This window comes from Scyliorhinus torazame, chromosome 12 (genome assembly GCF_047496885.1).
Source record: "Scyliorhinus torazame isolate Kashiwa2021f chromosome 12, sScyTor2.1, whole genome shotgun sequence".
Classification (NCBI taxonomy): domain Eukaryota; kingdom Metazoa; phylum Chordata; class Chondrichthyes; order Carcharhiniformes; family Scyliorhinidae; genus Scyliorhinus; species Scyliorhinus torazame.
This window is the reverse complement of record NC_092718.1, coordinates 100,133,445-100,150,459: the sequence shown is the minus strand read 5'-3', so window position 1 is coordinate 100,150,459 and position 17,015 is coordinate 100,133,445. Positions and strand designations below refer to the sequence as shown.

General features: G+C 48.3%; 1 protein-coding gene across 4 annotated transcripts in view; it reads left to right on the top strand.

Moving 5' to 3' along the window:
* The window catches only part of LOC140386594 (guanylate-binding protein 1-like), a 164,370-nt gene extending 152,776 nt beyond the window's left edge, over nucleotides 1–11,594 (top strand). For all 4 annotated transcript variants that reach the window (XM_072469058.1, XM_072469056.1, XM_072469060.1 and 1 more), the window contains 4 exons: nucleotides 29–309; nucleotides 8,231–8,443; nucleotides 8,965–9,067; nucleotides 10,530–11,594. In XM_072469058.1, the coding sequence (XP_072325159.1) occupies nucleotides 29–309; nucleotides 8,231–8,443; nucleotides 8,965–9,067; nucleotides 10,530–10,936 (1,004 nt within the window). In that variant the 3' untranslated portion in view covers nucleotides 10,937–11,594. The remainder of the gene's footprint in view (nucleotides 1–28; nucleotides 310–8,230; nucleotides 8,444–8,964; nucleotides 9,068–10,529) is intronic.
* Nucleotides 11,595–17,015: the final 5,421 nt, after the last annotated feature.

Sequence of the window (17,015 nt, the reverse complement as noted above, 5' to 3'; positions counted from 1 at the left end):
GAGCTGACCATGTGCCTCTCTCCCTCAGTGCTGGGCAGCCTGGCCCTCACCTATGTGGACTCTATCCGCAGCGGGAAGATCCCCTGCCTCGAGAGCACAGTCCACACGTTGTCGGAGATTGAGAACACGGCTGCGGTCACCATGGCATCCAAGGCCTACTCAGAGTGGATGGAGGAACAGGTCTTTCTCCCGACAGAAACTGTGGAGGAACTATCGGCGATCCACAATCAGTGTCAATCCCAGGCCCTTCAGCTCTTCATGAAACAATGCTTCAAGGATGAAGGGCTGAGATATCAGCTGGAATTTATGGTGAGTTCAGCGGTATCGGTGTTGCAGGCGCCAGCATTGCTTATCTTGATATCTCTCGTAGAACATACAGCACTGGCGGAGGCCATTTGTCCCATTGTGCCTTTACTGTCTCTTTGAAATATATATCCAATGAGTCTTGCTCCCCCGACTTTTTTCCCCATTGTCCTGCTAATTTTTTTCCCTCCAAGTTTTATCCAACTTCTTTTTGCTGGCCTGTGTTGAAGCTTCTATCAGGCAGTGGGTTGTAGACCACCACGTTTCGCTGTCTCCTCATCAGCTGTTCTGCCAATGGAAACAGTTTCTCTTTATTTACTTAGAAAAAGCCCTTCATGATTTTGAACACACAAGATCATAAGAACTAGGAGCAGGAGTAGGCCACCTGGCCCCTCGAGCCTGCTCCACCATTCAATAAAATCATGGCTGATCTTATTGTGGACTCAGCTCCACTTACCCGCCCGCTCTCCGTAACCTTTGATTCCTTTTCTGATCAAAAATCCACATTAAACTTCAACGAGGTAGCCTCAACTGCTTCACTGGGCAGGATATTTCATAGATTCCTCCTCAACTCAGTCCTAAATCTGCTCCATCAGCAAAATCTCTCTTTAACCTTCTCTTCTCTAAGAAGAACATTCTTGGAAGCTCCAGCTCTCTACATAACTGTACTGCTTCAAGCCTGGAAGCATTCCAATAACTTTGCTGTGAATACCTTGTTATGACCCCCTGGGCTAGTGCGCGGTCAATTCCAGCCCCACGGGCGCTGGAGTCACAACACAAATGAATTAACGAATAATTCTTATAACAATACCCCAAACCTTTGACCCTTGGCTGCCCAGTAATCACAGTCATCAGGTTTGTAAATGTAAACATGGTGGCACAGTGGTAAGCATTGCTGCCTCTCAGCAGCAGGGACCCAGGTTCAATTCCTGCCTTGGGTTACTGTCCGTGTGGAGTTTGTACATTCCCCCTGTGCCTGCGTAGGTTTCTTCCGGGTTCTCCGGTTTCTTCGCACAGTCCAAAGATGTGTGGGTTAGGTGAATTGGCCATGCTAAATTAACCCTTAGTGTCCAGGGATGTGCAGGTTAGGTTATGGGGTTACAGGGATAGGGCGGGGTAGATGGGGGAGTAGACATGGGTAGAGTGCTCATTTGAAGGGTTGGTGCAGATTCGATGAGCTGGATCTTCTGAACTGTAGGGATTCTATGATTCTACTGTTTATTTATAACAAGAATTATCATGAAATATGCAGTAAATGCAACGTTAATGACGAGCTAATACCTAATACCCATTTTAACTTGCTCCACCCTCTACACTTAGACACACAATACAGATAAACACAGAGGGGTGGAAAGGGGTAAAAATCATAAGTGGATGGAAGAAAGAATCTTTGTTCCAGATGATGGTTTCAGCACACTTTCCTTCACAGCAAGCTTGCAGATTAATGTCTTTGGTTTACAGCCTGTAATTACCTTGTTTGTAGATTCATTCATTCAGGTACTCTGTAGTTTAAAATGCATTTCTCACAGCTTTTCCTGTCGAGGCACCTTGTTTCTCATCAAACCGTGCTTTCAGTTCATGGTTTGGCTTCAGGCCTCTGTAGCTCCAGGAAAACAGAACCAAGCAGGCTTTCTGGAGAGAGAGAGTGAGAGAGTCAGCCCTCACTGTGGCCTTCTGGAGACAGACAGCTGCATCTTTCTGGAGAGAGTCATGTGAATATTTCTGGAGGGAATTAGCAGGATCTTTCTGTCATAATATACACCAGTATATCATGGTGCAGACACACACACTGATGGACACACAGCAAGACCAATCAACACACACAACACCGCAGCCAATCACCAGTTAGAGCACACTCACTATATAGACAGAGGGCATCAGAGTTCCTCCTCATTCGGGATGCAGCTTCTCAGAAGGACAGAGCTTACAGCTTACAGCACAGATCTTCACCATGTGCTGAGTGCATAGACTGGTTAGGACAGGCATAGGTCTTTAGTTTAATCTAATACCGTGTTAACCCACAGTGAAAGTATGTTCAACAGTTTCTATCTTAATAAAATTATGTTGTACTATTTTAAGTGTTGGTGGCCCTTATGTGTTCCACGGATCCAGAGCACCCAACACAACATGGTACCAGTAGTTGAACGATGTTAGAACTTCTTAGACCTACCTGCAAGTGATCTGCTTTCCACCAGCATACAGCCATCCTGCAAAATGGACAGCGTCCGCCCGCCTCCGCCGCTCCGCATCACCGGTAACCTAGGGGCCAAATGGAAGACATTCAAACAACACTTCTATCTCTACCTTGAAGCCACAGACCGGGAAGCTGCCTCAGACACCAGGAAGATCGCTCTCTTCCTATCCACGGCCGGGGAACATGCCATCCACATTTTCAATTCTCTCACCTTTGCTGATGGTGAAGATAAATCAAAATTCAAGACGATCCTCCTCAAGTTTGACAGTCACTGCAACATCGAGGTGAATGAAAGTTTTGAGCGCTATGTATTCCAACAGCGTTTGCAGGGTAAGGATGAACCTTTCCAGTCCTTTCTCACCCACCTCCGCATCCTTGCGCAGTCCTGTAATTACAGGCCCACGTCCGACTCCATGATACGCGACCAGATCGTTTTCGGTGTTCAGTCGGACCCCCTACGCCAGCAGCTCCTCAAAGTAAAGCAGCTCACCCTAGCGATTGCCATCGAGACCTGCATGATACACGAACACGCCATGAGTCGGTATTCCCACATCCAAGCGGCTGAAATGGCGCGGAAAGGTCCCCACGAGGCAGAATGGGTCCAAGCGATCGAGCAACTCCAGGGCCTCGGCCTGGATGAGGGCGGCCATTTTGCGCTTTCTGCGGAGTCCGGCGCTTGTGCGTACCGAACGAGGGGACGGTTTTGTCAACGAACGAACTGCGCAGGTACGCACCACGTACGACCGCAACGCGCATGCGCGGTGGTGCAGCGAACGTACTGATGCTACAACGTGCGGCAACTGTGGCTCCGCCCACTTAAAGCGGCAATGCCCTGCCAAATCCTGACGATGCCTGAGATGTGGCAAACTTGGCCACTATGCTGCTTTATGCAGATCAGCTCAGCTGCCAACTCTTGTCGCTCCAGCCAGCCTCGCAGGAATGTCCGGAACATTCAATCCATGGTCACCGAGTCCGAGGCGGACCTGCTACCCGATATTGACACCGAGGACCCAAAGGCGCCTTTTCGAGTCGGTATCGTTACAAAAAACAGGGTGTCCCCGAAGCAAAGAATCCAGCCTCTATCGGTATACAGAATCGATCCAGACGATGAGTGGTGTGCCACCCTTACGGTCAACCGGTCCCAAATATGATTCCGCCTGGACACTGGTGCCTCCGCCAATCTCATTGACCTCCAAAGCCTTTGTGTCAAATCAGCCATCCTGCCATCAGCCTGCCAGCTATTAGATTATAATGGCAATGCCATTGCTGCCCGCGGCTCATGCCAACTTGAAGTGACGCACAGGTCACGCAAAGCCATCCTTCCCTTTGAATCGTGGGCTCCTCGAAAGCCTCCCTGCTTGGCACGCAGACATGCAAGCTCTTGAACCTAGTTCAGAGAGTTCACGCTCTCTCTCCTGCTGGCGCGTCTGCCTTTCAGGACACCGACTTCAGGGCGTAGCTCAACGCCATTATCAACCAGTACCACGACGTGTTTGAGGGCATGAGCATGCTCCCGTACATCTACAAGATTTTATTAAAACTGAATGCCACGCCTGTGGTGCACGCACCTCGCAGGGTCCCAGCACCACTTAAGGACCACCTCAAGCAGCAGCTGCAGGACCTCCAGGACCAAGCAGTGATTTCCAAATTCACGGAACCGACCGACTGGGTCAGTTCCATGGTATGTGTAAAAAAGCCTTCCGGCGAATTGAGAATTTGCATTGATCCCAAGGATCTAAATCGCAATATCATGAGGGAGCATTATCCAATTCCCAAACGCGAAGAGCTCACATGTGAGATGGCTCGCGCCAAGCTCTTTACCAAACTTGACGCCTCAAAAGGATTCTGGCAAATCCAGCTCGATAAATCCAGCAGGAAACTCTGCACATTTAACACCCCCTTTGGCAGATATTGTGACAACAGGATGCCGTTTCGGATCATCTCTGCATCAGAAGTGTTCCATAGGATTATGGAACAAATGATGGAAGGTATTGAAGGTGTTCGCGTCTATATCGATGACATAATCATTTGGTCCACCACCCCGCAGGAGCATGTTAGTCACCTCCAGCGCGTATTCAGACGTATCCATGAGCATGGCCTCCGCCTCAACAGGGCCAAATGCTCTTTTGGTCAGACGGAACGCAAGTTCCTCGGGGACCACATCTCCCAGTTGGGTGCGCAGCCGGATGCGGACAAGGTAGCTGCTATCACAGCTATTAAAACACCAGAGGCCAAGAAGGCGGTCCTCCGATTTCTGGGCATGGTCAATTTTTAAAGGAAATTCATCCCTAACCTCGCCTCTCATACCACGGCTCTCAGGAACCTGGTTAGGAAGACGACAGACTTCCAATGGCTCTCTGCCCACGAGCGCGAATGGAGAGAACTCAAGACAAAACTGACCACGGCCCCGGTCTTAGCTTTCTTTGATCCAGCAAAGGAGACCAAAATTTTGACCGATGCCAGTCAATCCGGCATTGGGACAGTGCTCCTTCAACGTGATGAGGCCTCATCATGGGCCCCCGTTGCATATGCGTCACGTGCGATGACCCCCACGGAGCAGCGCTACGCGCAGATAGAAAAGGAGTGCCTGGGCCTTCTGACCGGTGTGGTTAAGTTTCACGATTATGTCTACTGACTTTCTCAATTCACCGTCAAGACCGACCATCGCCCGCTGGTCAATATAATACAGAAAGACTTGAACGACATGACACCTTGCCCCCAGCGTATTCTTCTCAAGCTCCGGCGATATGACTTCCAGCTGGTATACACCCCAGGCAAAGACCTCATCATTGCTGACGCTCTCTCCAGGGCAGTCAACACTCCATGTGACCCAGCGGGATTTGTCTGCCAGGTTGACGCCCATGTGGCATTCGCGGCCTCCAATCTACCTGCCTCGGATGAACGTCTCATCCAAATTCGCCGCGAGACGGTGGCTGATCCTTTGCTACAGCGTGTCATGCGCCACCTAACGGACGGGTGGCTCAAGGGCCAATGCCCTCAATTCTATAATGTCAGAGATGGTCTGGCGGTAGTAGACGGGGTTCTTTTAAAACTGGACCGCATTGTCATCCCGCATAGCATGCGCCAGCTTGTCCTGGAACAACTTCACGAGGGCCACCTTGACGTGGAAAAGTGCTGCCGACGGGCCCGAGAGGCAGTGCACTGGCCCGGCATTAATGAGGACATAGCCAACATAGTGCTCAACTGCCCCACTTGTCAGCGCTTCCAGCCGGCCCAACCACGTGAGACCCTGCAGCCCCATGATTTGGTCATGTCACCATGGACCAAGGTGGGCATTGACCTGTTCCACGCGCAGGGTAGAGACTAATGTCCTGATCGTGGACTACTTTTCCAATTACCCGGAGGTGATACGGTTGCACGACATCACCTCGTCTGCAGTCATTCGTGCAGGTAAAGAAACCTTTGCTCGACACGGCATCCCTCGCACGGTTATGTCGGACAATGGCCCCTGCTTTGCCAGCCAAGAAGGGTCTAACTTTGCCAGGCGGTACAATTTTGCCCATGTGACGTCCAGTTCCCTGTACCCCAATCCAACGGCAAAGCGGAGAAGGGAGTACATATCGTCAAACGGCTCCTATGCAAGACTGCAGATGCTGAGTCTGATTTCTACCTTGCCTTGCTGGCCTATCGCTCCGCCCCACTGTCCACTGGCCTGTCGCCAGCCCAGTTGCTCATGGGTCGCACCCTGAGGACGACGGTGCCGTCCATCCATGTCCCAGACCTCGACCACGTTCCGGTCCTTCGCCGGATGCAGCTGTTTCGTGCACAGCACCAGGCGGCTCATGACTCCTGTGCAGCTGATCTCCCTGCTCTGGCTCCAGATGACAATGTCCGCGTCCATCTTCCGGATGGTGGCTGGTCTGCAACCGCTGTTGTCCTTCAGCAGGTGGCCCCCTGCTGGTTCCTGGTTCGTCTACCGGATGGCTCTATTCTGCGCCGCAATCGACGCGCCCTTCGTCTGGTTCAATGCTCGCCACGTGATCCTCCAGTGTCGCCTCGCCCTCCTGCTGACCCTGCCACGGACTATGCAGAGCTCCCTGTCACTCTGCCTCCCCTGACTTTGATGCAGTCCAGCCCACTCCTGAACCGGCAGCTCTCGACCCACCCTTGAGGCGGTCAACCAGAATTCGTCGCCCACCTCAGAGACTAAATTTATGAACTTTTCAAATTTATGGACTCTCTGAATTGTTTCATTGCTTTGTTTGATCGTTTCCCTGGTTTGTTTCTAGTGTTGATCTCGTTACTCTTGTTGCATACTGCTTCTCTGCACCAGGCACATTCCCATGTAAATAGCTTAGTTCTCATGTACGTAGTCCTGTAAATATGTCTTCCCACCCCACACGTAGTTAGGAACATTCTCACCACACATTATTTATTGCCACACACTTACATTTCTTTATAAAAGGGGGGATGTCATAATATACACCAGTATATCATGGTGCAAACACACACACTGATGGACACACAGCAAGACCAATCAACACGCACAACATGGCAGCCAATCACCAGTTAGAGCACACTCACTATATAGACAGAGGGCATCAGAGTTCCCGCTCATTCGGGATGCAGCTTCTCAGAAGGACAGAGCTTACAGCTTACAGCACAGATCTTCACCATGTGCTGAGTGCATAGACTGGTTAGGACAGGCATAGGTCTTTAGTTTAATCTAGCATCATGTTAACCCACAGTGAAAGTATGTTCAACAGTTTCTAACTTAATAAAATAGTGTTGTACTATTTTAAGTGTTGGTGGCCTGTCTGTGTTCCACGGATCCAGAGCGCCCAACACAACACTTTCTGTGAAGAGAGTTAGCCGGAACCCTTCACCGTGCTGCCAGAATCAAAACTAAAACTAAACTGGAATTTCGGGACTCCGAAAAACATTCCAGTGGAATAGGATCCAATCACCACCTGTTACCGGGCAGAGCATAGCCTCGTGGGCCAGTTCATTGGGTACCAGCCTATCAATCAAACTGAGTCCCAACCAACCTCTCTGTCACGGATGCTGATCAGTCTGCAACTTCTGTTTAAACCAGCACAGTCTTCCGGATTCTTCCTGCTTGAATTAAAGGTACAGGCTTCTTGCCTTCATGTGATATTTCCATCAATCACCTGTGGATCAAAAATGTAACGACAGAAATAAAAGAGAGGAGAAATAAGGGAATAAACGGGAAGCATCCTTACCACCTTCATGGCCATTCAATCCTTCCAAAAATGTGGTGATGAATTAGAAAAATTAGTTGATAGTTTTTGGTCAAATATATCGAGTAATTGGAAAACTTTCTTTCTCCACAAGCCTTACCTCTGTTGTAATTTTCGGTGAGGCCTTTGAGCCAACATTTTCTGTTGTAAATTCCTATGTCAACATTGTCCAGTCAGACTTGCTATGTCAACTGTCATGATGTAATGACAGACCCTGGCCACTATGTGGTGCTGTGGAACCTACGACTGAAGAATTTCTTCTCATTCTAGTACTTTCTTGTTATAACTGACCGGAGGCAAAGATTCACCAACTGGGAATGTTTTATCTGTTTAATCTTTGCGACTGCTGAACAGGTGAAACATAGGAAGATAGGAACAGGAGGAGGCCATGCAACCCTTCTTGGCTGTTCCATCATTCCTGGGCTATCTAAATCTTAACTCTATTGACTTATTTCTTCATTAAATAATGCTGTGACCTGTGTTAAGCACTTTGTGTCCTTGTTTCTCACAGAATTCAGTGGCTAAAATTTACGCTGACATGTGTGAGGAGAACATGAAGAAATCTTTGGACATCTCGACTGCCATCATGATGGATCTGGGAGCTGCAATGAAAGAAAAGGAGAAGAATGGATCTTATGCAAAGCCGGGAGGCTATGCGGTGTATGTAAAGGATATGGATGAGCTCGTTGAGGGATACCGAGCCGAACCAGGGAAGGGAGTCCAGGTATGGTTTGGAATGCCAGGAATATTGCTGACTGATTTGAGTCACAGCCCAGAATCAATTGCAGTATACTAGAGGACCTCATCTAGTCCACGGGTCTTAACCATCTCTATCTCTCCAACCATCTCCAGCCCCTACAATCCTCCCTATCTCTGTAGCCTCATCCAGCCCTTACAACCAACCCAAAGTCTGTAACCTCCTGCAGCCCCTATAATCCTTACCATCTCTGTAATCTCCTCTAGCGCCTATTAACCCTCCCTATCTCTGTAACCTTCTCAAACGCCAGCAACCTTCCCTACCCCTGTATCCTCTCAAGCCCCTACTACCCTCCTAATCTCTGTAATCTGCTCCAACCCCTACAAGCCTTTCTATCACTGTAACCTCCCCCTGCCCTAGAACTATCCGAGATTGTTGTGCTTCACAAATTCTGGCCTCTTCAGTATCCCTGATTTTCATTGCTTCACCTTTTCAGATTGAAGGATAAGGATCGTCTCTCAAAATGAATGAATTCATTTCCTCCACAGGCTGAGAAAATTCTTCAAGACTTTCTGGAATATAAGCAGCAATTCTCGGAACACATTCGAATTTTTGATGAGAGCATGTCGGCCAGGGAGAAGGAGCTTGCAGGTACGGTCCTTCAAAATGCAAGTAAAATGACAGCCAACCAGCACTTTCATTGGCTGAAATTGTTTGTTAAGACGTTACTATGGAGAAGGCATCAGGGGACTATAGGCTCCCCAAGCTCTGAGGTAATTCACAAAAAGGTACAATACTTGAACATATTCCTTTTGTTTGTAGAGAATGGGTCCCAGGGTCCCTCTTTATGAATGTGTGTCGCTTCGAGCATGTATAAATGAGCCACATTACAGGTTTGACTGCTTATCTTACATTGACGGTTAGTGTAGGTATTGCAGGGATCCATTCTCCACAAACAAAAGGAATATTTTTCAGTCTGCACCTCTTTTTGAATTACCCAGGAGCTTGGGCAGCCATAAGTTCCCTACTGCTCTCTCCATGGCAATGCCTTGGCCACTCGGATTCAAACTGCCAATCAAGCAGCATTCTTCCCTGCTGTAATATAAATTGTTGTGGTAGTTTGATATTTGGCATTCTTGTGTTTGTTCAGAATGAGTGCAACATGGTCCTCTCTTCTGCAGGACTGAACTATATGTTATTATCACAGAATCATAGAATCTCTATAGTGCAGAAGGAGGCCATGCAGCCCATCGAGTCTGCACCGACCCTTCAAAAAAAACTTCATACCAAGGCCCATTCCCCACCTTATTCCTGCAAACCCACCCTAAGGGGCAATTTAGAATAGCCAATCTACCTAACCAGCATATCTTTGAACTATTTTGGGTTATATTCCTGCAATTTCTACATGGAAAACCTATCAGTTGCCTTGAACTAACTCGCCCGACGATCCTCATTTGCTTTACTACTATTACTAATTGCACCTTCTACTCACTTCCTGCTTGTCACTCATCTCTGCTCTGTCACTAACCACCTCCCTCCATTGACCCTCCCACTCACCACCACCACCATCCGACCCTCCAAATCTTCACGTCCCTCCCTTAATCCTCAACTTGCCAGCTCTCTCCATCGACCCTCCTACTCAACACCTCCCTCACTTGACCCCCCACTCACCACTTTCCTTCCTTGCCGCTCCCACCCGCCACGTCCCTCCCTCGACCCTCCCACTGGTCACCTCGCTTCCTCGACCCTCCCATTCGCCACCTCGCTTCTTTGACCCTCCCACTTGCCACTTCCCTCCCAATCGCGTCACCGACCTCCCTGATGCTCCCACTCACCTACCTACGTCCCTCAGCCCAGCCACTCAAGGTCTCCCTCCCTCGACCTTCCCACTCGTGACTTCCCTCCCCCTCGCCAACTGCCTCCTCTGACCCTCCAACTCGCCACTTCTCTCCCCCGACCCTCCCACTGGCCACCTCTTTTCCCCCAATGCTAATCTGGTGAGCTGAGGACGAGGCTGCTGCGGAGCTTAAACTCCAGCGCAGATGAGTTGGGTTGAACGGGCTCTTGCCGTGCTGTTAAATCCGCTGTAATTCCTCTTGTTCTTTTTGAGCAGCCGAACGGGAGAAGGCGGAAGTGGCAGAGCAAGAGAGGAAAGGGAGGGAAGAGGAGCAACGAGCTGCCCAGCAGCGGCAAGAGGACCAGAGGCGGGCGATGGAGGAGAACATGGCCCAACTGCGAGAGAAGCTGGAGCAGGACCGGATCAAATTGCATCAGGAACACGACAAGGTCCTGGAACAAAGACTCAAGGAACAGGAGAAGCTGCAACGCGAAGGATTCCAGACCCGTGCGAGGGAAATGGAGAAACAGATAGACTCCCTGAAGAAGCAGCAGAAGGAGACGGAATCCCCATCATTTCTGGACCTTATTCTTGATACGGCCACTCAGATACTGCCGGGTGGCTACAAATTGATCCCGGCCAGTGCCAAATTAGTCAAAAATTTGTGGTCAAGCTTCCTTTGAGTGATTTTTGCATTTTACCTCCCCCTTGGTGCTAGAGCTTTGACGGTGTTGACCAGGAGTTACATAGTAAGGAGGCTAGACAGGAGCATCACCTCCACTGCCCCTCTCCACTCCCCAATACTCATCACTCACTAACACAGTGGGAGGTAACCTGGGGCTCATTCGCAATGGTCCACTAAGGTGATTATTAAAATGGTGCCTTCGTCCACTTGTCACATAAATACATGGAGTTACGGCTCCGTCAAACCAGCCATGAATTTAGTGACCATCAGGAACAGGCTCAAGGGGCAGAATGGCCTCCTACTCCTATCTCTTATGATTGAGTGGAATAGAATTACTGACATTATTTTCACATGAAGCACATTAAAGATTGGGACAGGTGTAAGTGGTGTTGTGGTTTGGGTTTAAATGTTTTGTCAGATTATCTCTTCAACAGGGCATGTGGGGGTGGGGGGTCTGTCGGTCTCTGCTCGCAGTCCAGACTGAATGTGGTTAATCTGTAAATCTTCAATATTTAAAGACTGAACCTCAGGTCATTGTAGATTCAATAATAATATATTATCTATGTTTTAATTTAAATGGAGGCAGGTATTCTTAGGTAAAATAATGTTGCTGGACTCATCTGAAAGATTAAGCAAATAAAAGTCAATTGAAACCATTTCTGAGTGTTGTTACTGAGATTTGTATGAATTTTAGAGTGAGAATTTCACTGTGTACACAAGAGCGAAGGATGATATTAACTGAAGCTTATATTTTACATTCTTCTTTTCAATAAACCCAACAATCCCATTTGCGCTCTCTCCAAGATTATCTCTATTACGTTCTCTCCTGTTCTCTCTCGCTGTGCCTGTTTTTCTCTCTGGTTCATTGTCTCACTCTCTCTCTCCGCTGTCTTGCTTTGTCCACAATCTTTCCCCCTCTTTGTCTCCATTTCTCCCTCTCTCTCATTCTCAAACTATGTCTCTGTTTCCCTGTGTCTCTTTCTTGCTCTCAATTCTCTCTCTCGCTCTCGGTGTCTCTCTCACTCTTTCTGTCCCCTTTCTCTCTCTCTGCACAGGCTGAGGCAATTGAAGGATGGACAGAATGAGGAACAGTCTAGCTGTTGGTTATTGTTTTTTGTATCGTGGCACGTTACCCTCCGAGAGATATCATAGATTATCATAGAATTTACAATGCAGAAGGAGGCCATTCGGCCCATCGAGTCTGCACCGGCTCTTGGAAAGAGCACCCTACCCAAGGTCAACACCACCACCCTATCCCCATAACCCAGTAACCCCACCCAACACTGAGGGCAATTTTGGACTCTAAGGGCAATTTATCATGGCCAATCCACCTAACCTGCACATCTTTGGACTGTGGGAGGAAACCGGAGCACCCGGAGGAAACCCACGCACACACGGGGAGGATGTGCAGACTCCGCACAGACAGTGACCCAAGCCGGAATCGAACCCGGGACCCTGGAGCTGTGAAGCAATTGTGCTATCCACAATGCTACCGTGCTGCCTTCATATACCATGAAGTTGTGGAAGAAACTAGGCTGATTGACGCTCAGACAGACAGCATGACCATCATTAACCCGACCAATAGTGGTTTCAGTCTGACAGCCCAGCAGGGTTTTAATGGGCTCACAGAACACGACACAAAGAGAAAGGGATAAAGGGACAGACTGAGTCCAATAACACTGACTGAGGAGCTTCACTTGACAGCCAGTCATCCTCAAAATCTGTCGAGTTGTGCCCTGCTGATGACACTGAATGCTTTTGTGAGAGCTGGGAAAGTCAGTGAAAGCGATATGTCTTGTTCCTCACACTTGTAGTTGGCGTATGGAGATGAGCGTAGAGTGAGAGAACCAGTGAGACCAGAGTTGGAGTAATGCATGTCACATTGGTCCCCTTATTTAAGGGAAGATGGAACTGTGTTGGAAGCAGTTCAGAGAAGGTTTACCAGATCACTACCTGGAGTGGGTGGGTTGCCTTATAAGGAAAGGTTGGACAGATGAGACTTATATCCACTGGAGTTTAGAGGAGTAAGAGGAGACTTGATTGGTCCTGAGGGGTATTCACAGGGTGAACGTGGAGAGGATGTTCCCTCTTGTGGGATAATCTAGAACCAGGGGGTCACTTGAAAAATAAAGGGTTGCCCATTTGAAATGGAGATGAGGCAGAATTATTTATCTGAGGGTTGTGAATCTTTGGAACTCTCTTCATGAAAAGCTACTGGGAGCAGCCTTTGAATATTTTAAAGCTAGAGGTGGAGAGATTCTTGGTAAGCAAGGGGGTTGAAAGGCTATCGGGGGTAACTCTCCAATCAATCATGATCTTATTAAATGGAGGAGCAAGCTCAAGGGGCTGAATGGCTTCCTCTTTCTCCTCATTTGTATGTAAGATCACAGAAGATCTGCCAGCACGGATAACACGCTGTGTTCCTGGACACACTATCTACAAGTTGTAGGATGTTGCGTTTCGGAGCTGTGAAACTTTCACTCACTCGACCTTTCAGAACTGAATTCACAAGGTTTTTCTCTGCCTAGAACCACAAACCATAGAAAATTTACGATGCAGAGCAAGGCCATTCAGCCCATCATGTTTGCCCCTGTCAGAAAAGAGGAATGAAAGAAACAGACACTCATTGTAATCCCACTTTCCAGCAGCCAGTCCTCAGCTTTGCAGGTTGCAGCACTTCATGTACAGATCCAGCTACCTTTTCAATGAGTTGAGCATTTCACCATCAAATGCCAATTCAGGCCGTGAATGCCAGGCCCGCACTACCTGCTGTTTTTCCTCATATCCCCTCTATTCCTCCTACCAATTACCTTAACACTTTGCCCCTGGTAAATTGACCCATCAGCTATGGGAAAGCAAGTCTGTCCTGTCGACCCTATCTAGGCCTCTCCTAATTTTGTACACGTCAATTAGGTCACCCCTTAGTCTTCACTGTTGTAAGGAGAACAACCCCAGCCTATCCAATCTCTCGTCCTAGCTGCAATTTTCAAACCATGGCAACATTCCTATACATCTCTGTAATCTCTCCAATGCAATTCTGTTCTTCCTGTAATGTGACCAGAAATGTTCCCAAAACTTCAGTTGTAGTCTAACCAGCTTTTTATACAAATCCAGAATTATATCCCTGCTTTTGTATCCGACACTTCGCCCAATAAAGGAAAGCATTCCACATTCTTTACCACCTCATCCACCTATCCTGCCACTTTCTGGGACCCGAGAACATGCATGCCAAAATCTCTCAGTTCCTCGACCCCTCTCCATATCCTCCGTGTATTGAGTATTCCCTTGCTTTGTTTCCCCTCCCCAAATGCATTACCTTTTCCAGATTGAATTCCATTTGCCACTTTTCCACCCATTCAGTCAGACCATTGGTATCATTATGGAGTCGACAGCTATCCTCACTATCAATTACGTGGCCAATGTTTGCATCATCTGCACATTTACTGATCATGCCACCCTCAAGAGCCCTGTGGAACACCACTAAAAAACTTTTTTCCATTTGCAAACACATCCATTAACCATTGCCCTTTGTATCCCGTCACTGAGCCAATTTTGGATCCAATCTGTCATCTTCCCCAGTATCCCATGAGGTTTCACTTTTCTGACCAGTCTGCTACGTGGGACCTTGTCTTACTGAAATCCATGGAGACAATATCCACAACGCTACCCTCATCAATCCTCCTTGTTACTTACTCAAAAAATGTGATTATGTTGGCATGACACAATCTTTCCCTAACAAAACCATGCTGACTATCCCTGATCAATCCATGTTTTTCGAAGTGATAATAATTTATCCTGTCTCTCAAAATTATTTCCAATAATTTGCTCACCATTGAATTCAGACTTTCAGCCTTATCATTTTCTGGCCTCTCCCTCGCACCCTTTTTAAATAATGGTGCAGCATTCGCAGCTCTCCAATCCTCTGGTACTTCACCCGTATCTAGTGACGATTCAAAAATGATCCTCCGAGCATCCATCATTTCCTCCTTTAACAGCCTGGAATACAATCCATCTGGCCCTGGTTGTTTAACCACTTTCAAGGATGTCAGTCCCTCCAGCACCCCCTCTCTCAGTTTGCTCATTCTATTTAATATTTCACACTCCTCTTTAACTGGAATATTAGCATCAACCGGCAAGTTACCATGTGTATCTAAGATAGGCCTTACCCTTTCCTTAGTTACTCTCTTGCGCTTAATGTACTGAAAGCACATCTTTAGGATTTTCTTTGATTTTACCTGCCAATATTTTTCCATATCCTCTCTTTGCTTTCCTAATTTCCTTTTTCACTTCACCCCTGTATTTTCTATACTCCTCCAGGCTTTTTACGGTGTTCAGTATTCTGTGATTGTCATACGCTTCCTTTTTCTGCTCTATCTTAGCCTGTATGCATCTGGAAAAGCAGACTGCTCTAGATTTGGTATACCACCGTTTTTCTTTGAATAGCTCCCACTGATTTGACACAGATTTTCCTTCTGGGGCAGCACGGTAGCTCAATTGCTTCACAGCTCCAGGGTCCCAGGTTCGATTCCCAGCTTGGGTCACTGTCTGTGCGGAGTCTGCACGTTCTCCCCGTGTCTGCGTGGGTTTCTTCCGGGTGCTCCCGTTTCCTCCCACAGTCCAAAGATGTGCAGGTTAGGTGGATTGGCCATGATAAATTGCCCTTAGTGTCCAAAAAGGTTAAGTGGGGTTGCTGGGTTACAGGGATAGGGTGGAGGCATGGGCTTGAGTAGGGTGCTGTTTCCAAGGCCGGTGCAGACTTGATGGGCCGAACGGCCTCCTTGTGCACTGTAAATTCTATATTAGCTGTACCCAGTCCACTCTCGCCAGCTCATCTCTTAGCTTGTAAATTTCTCTTCTCCCATTTTATCATTTTACTCCTGTCCCCATATTTCCTCTTCTAACTCCCTTCTCCTATTTAGGGGTCGAAAATACACTCCACACACTCCCAGCAGTGAGACTGCCCCTTTTTTATTTCTGAGCTCAACCCATATGGATTGCAAATAGACATAGCCAGACTGCGCATCCCAGAAGTATAAGCAGAAACTAAATGGTTTCCAAGGACGTGTAAATAGTTCTTTCCTATCTCACCAAACCTGGAAAAGTGGGAGACATTCAATTTAATGGCTGAGACATTTAAAAGGTTAATTACCATTGATGCACGATCAATGACCACTAGATCGAGGTTGTAGTCCAACTGAAGGCTTTAATAAGCTAGATGTTTCCCCCAGCAGCTCAGGTACAGAATGAGGGCTGCTAGGATGGCACAGACTCTTATACCCTGCCCAGCAGGGCGGCGCTATTATACACTCTAGCCAATAGCACGCATATAGGTTCTACCAATGGTACTTCAGCCTCTCAGGTACCGTAATACCTATAATACCACATTCACCCCCTGTTAAAAAACAGTCCGACGGGGGTGGTGGCCAGCAACTACAAAACATAACAACATGGTATAATTAGTTATGGAGGTACCGTAATACCTCCGTACAGTGTTTAGTCACTATTTACAAGTCTGGTAGCTATGTACATTCGATGTTTTATATTTACAGATTACGGTTAAAATGAAGCAATCAGTCGATCGGGGGCCCTGGTCATCCTCTGTGATCGTCGGAGCCTCGGTGGTGACTCCGGTGGAGGCTCGGGCGTCTGTGACTCCGGGAGCGTGGCTTTGATCTCCATGGCAGCTTCGTCACCCCTAGCGGCGCTGGTGGGGAAAACGGCTGACCTGGGGAGAGAGCGCCTGCGGGGGGCGTCGGTGGGTAGGGGGGCCTAGGCAGGAGTGGCAGAAGGACCGATCCTCCTGCAAGGTGCTGCGGTGGAGGGGAGGGTGGAGCTGGTGACTGGAATGTCCGTGGAGTTCCGGCGGGCACCAGGTCTCGTAGAGAGACCGTATCTTGTCGACCGTCGGGGTACGCCACGTAGGCGTACTGGGGGTTAGCGTGGAGCAGATGGACTCTCTCAACCAACGGGTCCGACTTGTGCGCCCGCACGTGTTTTTGGAGCAGGATGGGCCCGGGTGCTGCCAGCCAGGTTGGGAGCGAGGTCCCGGAGGAGGACTTCCTAGGGAAGACAAGGAG